Source organism: Gavialis gangeticus, unplaced genomic scaffold (genome assembly GCF_001723915.1).
Source record: "Gavialis gangeticus isolate Ggan-Ray unplaced genomic scaffold, GavGan_comp1, whole genome shotgun sequence".
Lineage (NCBI taxonomy): Eukaryota > Metazoa > Chordata > Crocodylia > Gavialidae > Gavialis > Gavialis gangeticus.
In genome coordinates, this window is record NW_017728980.1 from 13267960 (window position 1) to 13276063 (window position 8104).

General features: G+C 66.0%; 1 protein-coding gene across 1 annotated transcript in view; it reads right to left on the bottom strand.

The window, feature by feature from the left end:
- Positions 1 to 8104, bottom strand: part of ABCG4 (ATP binding cassette subfamily G member 4) — a 22431-nt gene that overhangs the window by 7171 nt on the left and 7156 nt on the right. Inside the window, exons 2-14 of the mRNA XM_019510369.1 lie at positions 7500 to 7737; positions 4224 to 4341; positions 3948 to 4080; positions 3640 to 3690; positions 3239 to 3384; positions 2850 to 2973; positions 2647 to 2761; positions 2036 to 2175; positions 1688 to 1786; positions 1358 to 1526; positions 768 to 868; positions 428 to 586; positions 42 to 160 (exon numbers count right to left, since the gene is read on the bottom strand). Coding sequence (XP_019365914.1) covers positions 42 to 160; positions 428 to 586; positions 768 to 868; positions 1358 to 1526; positions 1688 to 1786; positions 2036 to 2175; positions 2647 to 2761; positions 2850 to 2973; positions 3239 to 3384; positions 3640 to 3690; positions 3948 to 4080; positions 4224 to 4341; positions 7500 to 7728 — 1703 coding nt within the window. The 5' untranslated portion in view covers positions 7729 to 7737. The remainder of the gene's footprint in view (positions 1 to 41; positions 161 to 427; positions 587 to 767; positions 869 to 1357; positions 1527 to 1687; positions 1787 to 2035; positions 2176 to 2646; positions 2762 to 2849; positions 2974 to 3238; positions 3385 to 3639; positions 3691 to 3947; positions 4081 to 4223; positions 4342 to 7499; positions 7738 to 8104) is intronic.

The window sequence follows — 8104 nt, forward strand, 5'->3', positions numbered from 1 at the left end:
CCACGGGAATGCTCAAGGCCCAGTCCCGCCGCGCTGCCCACCTGACGTAGGAGACGTAGGAGCTCCACTGCAGGTACGTGGGGATGGTCTTGAAGCTGACGAAGAAGCCTGAGAAGAGCAGGACGGGGATGGCAGTGACCGGCCCCACGAATGTGGCCACCTGGGACAGAGGCAGCGGGGAGTCAGGAGCTGCGGTAGGGCAGGGAGCCCCCTCGGCGCACGTGCTGAGGCAGCTGGCTCACACCCAGTGCACACACACGTGTGCTGGATGTCATGCCTGGCTCGCTCGTGCCCTCATATGTGCCTGCGCTTGCTCAGTAACAGCACGTGCCCCCTTGCACACACGGTCACGCACCCTCACGCCCTGGCACCGCCGATGATCACATGCTGCCCCAGCCTTCCCTGGCCCACCCAGAGCCCCTCTGACCTGCAAGGAGGTGGAGGCAGCTCCGATGAGGAGCCCCAGGGACTGGGCCACCAGGGCAGTGGAGGTGGCCAGGGCAGAGAAGAGGAGGAAGCGCGTGGCCTCGGGGGGCTGGCCCGTCATCCAGTACACGATGCTGCAGTAGGCGATGGGGCAAATCACCTGCAGGGCAGGAGGTGGAGGGGCAGGGATGCTCAGATGCCTTGGGCAGCTCCCAGCACAGGGACTAGCAGCTCTGGACCCCTCCCCTGGCACAGCAGGCACCTGGCACAGCATGTCCAGGGCCCATGGGACCCCCGTTCCTGGGAAGGCTGCCCTGTATCGCCCTCCCCCCTCTCCTCACCTGGAAGGGCACATCTGCCATGGTCTTGGCCAGGTAATAGGCCTTCAGGCTATACCAGTAGTTGAGGTGCTCTCTCAGGAACACGGACATCTCCAGGGGGACTGCGGAGGCAGAGGGGCATGATCAGCAGCCTGGGGAGGGCCCCGGATCAGCCCCGAAAACCCAGCTGGGCTCTGGATTGCCTGTCCCTCCCCCCAGGCTCACGCCAAGGGCCGGAGACTGCCCACGAGTGAGCATCTCGGGGGCCTCATGGCAGGAGCTGATGGGCATTGGGATGGAGCTCGTTTGGCTGGAAAGCCGGGGTGTGGCAGGCAGCAGCTCTGTCCAGGCCAGGGGGTCTCTCAGAAAGACCCTTCCCCTGTCCCTCATCTCAGCATGCAGGGAGCCAGAGCGCAGCCCCCAGCAGTGCCCCCCCTGCCACCCCGGCTCAGACCCAGGCCGGGGCAGCAGCAGTCCCATGCACCAGCAGACATGGTAAAGCCAGGGATTTTAATGCACGATCAAACCATGCTCCCCAGCCCAGGGCCTGCCTAGGATGGGGGCACTCATGAGCTCCCATCAGGGGCCCGGGGGTGGGGCGGTCTCCTTACAGGTGAGGACGGTGGGCATCAACGCAGCAAACATGAGGAAGAGCATGGAGAAGAAGAGGAAGCCGGTGTTGTTGAAGACCTTGCTGGCATCGTTGCCGATGTGCAGGTAGAGCAGCCCGATGAGCACCCCGATGCAGACGTGCGACATGAAGCGCAGGTGCGTCAGGACCTGCCGGGCAGCACCGGACAGGCCACACTCAGGGATCGGGCCCAGCCACTCATCGCCTCCACCCCACCCGGCCCTTGCCCTGTGCCCCCTTCTGATCCCCGTTTCCCCCCGCGGGCCTGGGCTCTGGCCCCTTCACACCCGCCTTGCCCGGCAGCCCGTACCGTGTCTCTCAGGATGCACATGAAGGTTCGCTTGAAGAGGATGCAGAACTGGGTCGTGGTGCTGGTGGCGAATGTGTGGCTCTCGATGTGATCCGCGTCCTGGAGCCACGAGGAGAGGGGGAGTCAGGGACCAGCGCCCACTCCCCTGGTATCTCCCAGAGCCCAGCCAGCCCTGCCTGCTCCCTGCACCCCACCTGCCTCTCAGGCCCCCTTGAAGGGCGTTGTGCCCATCGGCTGGGCAGGGTGGCAGCATGGGGCTGCCAGGGGCATGGGAAGAAGTGCCTAGGGGCTCTGCAGGACGACCCACTTCCCCACCCGGCATGGCAGGCTGGCCCAGCCCGAGCTCACCGTCAGGCAGTGGGCCGGGCACGAGGGATCATTCTTGTCGGGGCTGCTCTTCTTCTCGACCATGGTGCACATCCCGTTCTGGACGGCGCGGAACAGGACGGGGTTGAGGTCTCCGTACTCGCCCGAGGCCACCTCAATAACTGGGGACCCACAGAGCAGGGGCTGAGCCGCGCCAGGTCCAGCCGCACTCCCGCCCAGCCCCAGCGCCGAGCTCCGGGGGGGGAAGGCGGGGGTCTGGCTTGGGGAGACCCCCATGGGGTGCGGGCCAGTGCAAGGCAAGCAAGGGCCCATTCCCCTCCAAGGCTCTCAGGGCACTTGGCGAATGTCCCTGCCCCGAGCTCCGAGGGAGGGGACCTGCCACACAGAAAATGCAGCTGGTTCTGGGGGGTGGATAGCGGTAGCTCAGCCAGCCACCATGCAAAGAGTTTAGGACAGGAAGGGAAGGATGCTCCCACACCCCAGGACAGGCTCATGTGAGCTGGAGCACGCCGGGACAGCGGCCCGAGCTTCCCAGCTCCCAGGGCAGCTGTGGGGAGCTCTGGGCGGTGGGGCCGGCCCGGTCCCCCCCAGCAGCCGCAGGGAAGGCAGGTTGGCACAGGCTGGGCACTTACTGAAGTCAGCAGGGTTGTGGTAGGTGGGACAGTACAGGCCCAGCCCCTTCAGGTATGGGATGAGGTTGGTCACCACCCCCTTGAAGATGCACTGGCCCTGGCTCAGGATGTAGAGCTGCAAGAGAGCACAGGCAGGGGTGGCAGGGCGCCGCGCGGACCCCAGGCCCCAGAACCAGCGCAGGGGGGTGGCCCGGGGGGCTGACCTTGTCGAACATCTCAAAGAGCTTGGCGCTGGGCTGGTGGATGGTGCAGATGATGGTGCGGCCGCCCTGGGCCAGGGACCGCATGAGGGAGACCACCTGGAAGCAGGAGGCGCTGTCCAGGCCGCTGCAGCGGGGCACGGGGGGCAGGAGAGAGAAGAGGGGGCAGGTGAAAACAGGCAGGGAAGAGATAACACAGCCTGTGCGCAGGGGCTTTTGGGGGGGGCTGCCCAGCTGCCCCTGGTCTGGGGACTCAGCCCCGACAACCCCCTGGCCCCGCTGGCTCTCCCCACAATGCCCCAGCTGCAAAGCCTCCCAAATTCCCACCCCGGGCTCACTGAGCCAGGCAGGCCCTAGGATGGGGTCCCTGGGGACGGGGGCACGGCGCTCACCTGGTGGGCTCGTCGAAGAACATGACCGGGGGGTTGTTGACGAGCTCGAGGGCAATGGCGAGGCGCTTGCACTGGCCCCCGGACAGCGACATGGTGCGGGTGTAGGAGCACTCCAGCAGCCCCAGCGCGGTCAGGATCTCGTTCACCTGCACCCCACGCACGTGCAGACATGCACACACACACACACACACACACACACGCGCACATAGGGTCACTTGTGGCTGGGCTCAGGGCCCCTGATGCCACCTGCCCTGCGTGGTGCAGGACAACATCTCCGAGCACCCAGCACGTCTCCCTGCCTCTGCCCGCGTCCCGGCCAGGCCCGTGGAGGGCTGGGCCATGCTGCTGTCCCACGGGTGCCTCCTCCCACCACCCCCTTGTCACCGAGTCCCCAAACTCACCAGCTCCTTCTTCACCTCTTGCTTCTCGCTCAGCTTCAGGTTAGCGGAGACCTGGGGGGACAGGAGAAGACCCCAGGGCTCAGGAAGGGGCTGGCAGGGCAGGGTAGGTGCCACTCAGCCCCCAGCTGGATGGAGCAGGGAGTGGGGGGCAAGAGGAGCCCCCCACCACCTTGCTACGAGCATCAGGCTCCCTAGTAACAGCTGGGACCACCAAGGGCACTTGCGTTGCTCCCACGGGGTGCCGGCCAGAGCCCAGTGCCCAGCTCCAAGGGCCGGACAGGTCCAACCCCCAACCCGTGGGCACTCACCATCATGGCCTCCAGCACGGTGAGGTGGGGCAGCAGCATGTCGTCCTGCATGATGTAGCAGGACATCTTGCGGAAGGTGCGCAGGTCCCGTGGTCGCCCATTCACCAGGATCTGCCCCTTCATCCCCGTCTCCCTGGAGACACGGGCGAGTGCTGGTGAGGAGCGGGCAGCCCCGTGCCCTAGGGGCCTGCTGGCGAGACCCCGGCTCCCCTTCACCGCTCCCGGGGGACCAGCCCTGCCGCACAGCCCCCGCCCTGCACCCCAGCCCGGCCTCACCTGTACCCGGCCAGGATATTCATGAGCGTGGACTTCCCGGCGCCCGAGGGGCCCATGATCCCGATGAGCTCACGCCTGCAAAACTTCCCACACAGGCATTTCAGCAGTGTCTTGTATCCTGGGGACAGGGGAGAAGCCTTGAAGCCTTGCCAAGCAGCCCAGAGCCTCTTTGGATGATGCTTTAGGCCAAGGCAAGTGCCTGGGTGCAAGGGTGGGAGCTCCCAGTGAGTGGAGTGTGGACCCAGAGACTGTCCAGCCCTCAGCTAGGCAGGATGCACAAGTCCCGTATGGCTGCAGGTGGGCTCTGAAAGGTTCAGAGAGGGGAAACTGAGGCACAGAGCAGCCTGGGCTCTGAAACTCATCCACCCGCACATCCACCCCTCAGCGGCTCTCCCGCACATTCACAGCCCCAGTCCCACCCGAGAAATTTGCAAGACCGTCCGGCGCTGCCCTGGCAATGCCTCCATGCAGACCCATCCCATCAGCCCAGGGTGGAGCACAGCTCTGTGCCCCACCTGAGCCACAGGAGATGGTACCTGCAGTGCCAGGACCCTAGGGCAGACGGCCTACAAGGCAGGTAGCCTATTGCCAGCCTTGGACCGGGACAGCGGGGTGCTGAATTTCATGAGACAAGGAGGCTGAGCTGGGGGGTGCACAGAGCAGGGGGTGAGGGGCCTGGGCAGCCCTGGCACACACTGAATGAGGCAGGGACCATGGTGCAGCTGCTCAGGCCCAAAGGAGACCACCTCCCAGCCCAGGCCTCGCCCCAAGTCTCTGAGAGCACAGCAAGGTCCTCGCGTGCCAGCGGCTGCACTGGGGTGTCCGGGATGGCACCAGGGTGCGCCGGGATGAAGAGCTTGTGGCGGCCCCGGCCCCCCGGGCCCCACAGTGGATCCAGGGCTGAGAACTGCTTTTGCATTCGGCCATGATGCAACGGCAGCCACTAATCAGACCTGGAGTTAATGCATCGCAAGCCTGATTAGCAGGTTGTGGAGCCGGGAGCTGGGTGTCTGGGGAGCGCGTGCCCCGGGAACTGGCTCTAACTGGGGGTGAAGGATCAGCATCGGGGCCAGGATGGAGGGGGCATGTCGCACAGAGCAGACAGGCTCCTGCCTCCTGCAACCCACCCAGCTGCACGCAGCCGAGGCCCACCCAACCGCAGGCTTCAGGGCTCCAGTGGCTCAGTTAAGGGTCAGGAAGGACTCGGCAGCACCCAGATCAATCCCCCCTGCGGGGCATCTGGGCAGCAGGGTGGGAGCAGCTGAGGGAGAACAGGGGGAGCAGAGATCCAAGAGGGAGCAGAGGCCCGAGAGGGATCTGAGTGGATTCCTGCCCCTCGAGTCCAGTGGCCAAGGTGGCACCGGACTGCTTGGCAGTGCAGGGGTTAATGCATGAATGCTGCAGCCCCAGGAAGCCCCTTGCCCCCAGCCTCATGGGACCTGGGACAGTCCCCAGGGCCCATCCTCCCAGGGCTGGGGAGGTCAGTCTTGGGCAGGAAGCAACGCAGCAGAAGCCGCCCGCCGGCACCAGGCGCACGGAGCACCTGCGTGCATCATAGACCCTGTACTGCAAGGGCCTAGCGGGGATTCTCCCCTGACTCGAGGGGCTCCACAGCCCAGTCCCTGCAGCTGCACCCTTCCCTCCCTCCCTTGCAAGGGAAGGCACAGATCTGGCATCAGGCCCGAGGATGCCCAACAGCTCTGCTCTCAGCGTGCCCTGTCCTGCCCCTCCGCGGCCCTCCCGGGGAGCCGGATGGCTACTGCCCAGCAGCACGCAGCGGGGTGGGGGCCCTGGGACCAGCCGAGTGACCTGGCTGGGGCCGCCGGCTCAGCCCCGCGGGAGGCAGGGAAAGGGGGGCATGCACAGCGCCTCCCTGCCAAGCCAGCCGCCGCGGCTCCCCACCCCCACTGCCACTGTCACCAGCCCCGCATGGATGCTGCTCACGTCCATCCACTGCAGCCTGCAGCGCGGTTACTTGAGTTCATTGACTGCCAGTAACCCCGCAGCCACGCAGACAGCACGCAGCAGGCTGTCCACCCCGCCCCCCACTCCCAGGCTGCTGCCGGGGGTGCCAGCCTGGGCAGGGCACAGGGGCATCAGCATCCACCTGGGCCCCAGCTCCTGCTCAAACAGCCCCGCAACAGCGGCCCCCTTTGCCTATCAGCTCCTGCCCCTTTGCAGCCCCACTCCCTGCTCACAGGCAGATCGGGGGTTGGCAGAGGCTTGGTGAGGATCTCCCCTAGAAGGCAGCATGGCCTAGTGGGGGAGCCGGGCAGCCACTGGGCTCTGCCACTGACTCGCTGGGGGACCTCTGGCATGTCCCCACTCCGTGCCCCAGTTTCCCCATCTGTATCACTGCGGCACTTCCCAAGCTCCAGGCAAGGGCCAGGAAGGTACCGGACAAAGCCGCTCCCTGCAGCAAAGCCTGGGACAGCCGGGCACCAGGTGCCACCAGCAACACACCTCTGCCAGGCAGCAGGGACCTCAGCCCCTGCAAACTTGAGCCAGCAGCGCCAGGATCCCAGCCCTCCCACAGCCATGCCAGGATCTCCTTCTCATGCGTCTCCTGGGACCCTCTGATTGGCATCCCAGTAATGAGGGGAGCTAATTAAAGGAGACTACCACCCACCAGCTGCCATCTGCCTGTTCCCCTCCCCTCTGGCTCTCTGGGGCCCAGAGCTGCACCCGGACACAGAGGTGCCAGGAAAGGCCTTGGAGACAGACAGTCCCTGGGCAATCCTGTCCTGCCTTGCTACCCAAGCCCTCTCCCACACTTCCACTGGAAACCAGTGTCCTTTGCTGCCCCGCCCCAGAGGTGGCTGCATTTCACCCCCTGCGCCCCAAGAGCAGGGAGAGGTTGGGGCTAAGGCCTCGGGAGCCATGTCCTCCGAACAGCAAGGACCCCCGCCTCCGCAAACCTCAGCACATCACACCCACCCTGCGTGCATGGGGATAGGAGCAGGAGGGACTTGCTCCAGCCCCTCATCACTGCAGGGGCCCAGGTGGGAGCAGCAGGTGATTGCTATTCACTTGGCAGTTGTGGCTGCCTGGCCCAGGTGCTCGGCGCTGTACAGACACAGCCCGAGGGCAGCTCCTGCCTGGGCTGGGAATTGCTGTGGGGCCTCTGCCCCCTCCTGTCCTGCTGGCACCAAGGAAGCACATGGAGCAAAAGTCACCTCCCGTTTGCCCTGCTCTGCCCCCAAAGCCCCCCAGCGAGATCTCCTGGGTCCCCAGCTCATGGGGGCCTCTGTTCCCAGGGCCCACGAAGCCGCCTACCTCTCTTCTTCCACCAGGAGCCCTCGCGGACGGAGTAGGACAGGTCGATGAACTCAATGTCCACGGCCGAGCGTTTGGGCAGGTGCGAGAAGCGCTGGGCCTCTGTGATGTGGTTCTCCACCTTCTTCAGGTGGGTGGTGAGGAGCGGGGCATCCTGGGCGCCGGTGTGGCACACCGCATCCTCCAGGGCGATGGAGACGCATGCGGGGTCCAGGCCCTTCTCAGCCATGGCGCCGGGCTGCGGAGGGAGCACGCATGGCCCTGAGCTCGCCCCAGCATGCTGCACCCGGGTCCCCCAGGCACCCCGGGCTGGGTGCCCATGTGCATACCCTGCACCGCGCGGTGCCGTCCTGCTGCCCCCCGGGGTGCCGTCCTGCTGCCCCCAGCCATGCTGGCTCTGGGGGTGACACACCAGCCACTTCTAGGGCATGCCCAAGCCCCCAAGGATTAACCCCACCAGGGCTGGCGGGCACAGTGCTGGCCCTGCCAGGTCCCAGGAGAGCAGCGAGGACGTTGCTGGCAGCAGCTAGGGCAGAGCAGCCGGGGGGGAGATGTGCACTCCTGGCAGCCCCCTCAGACAGCTCTGGCCCCCTCCACTCCCCTGA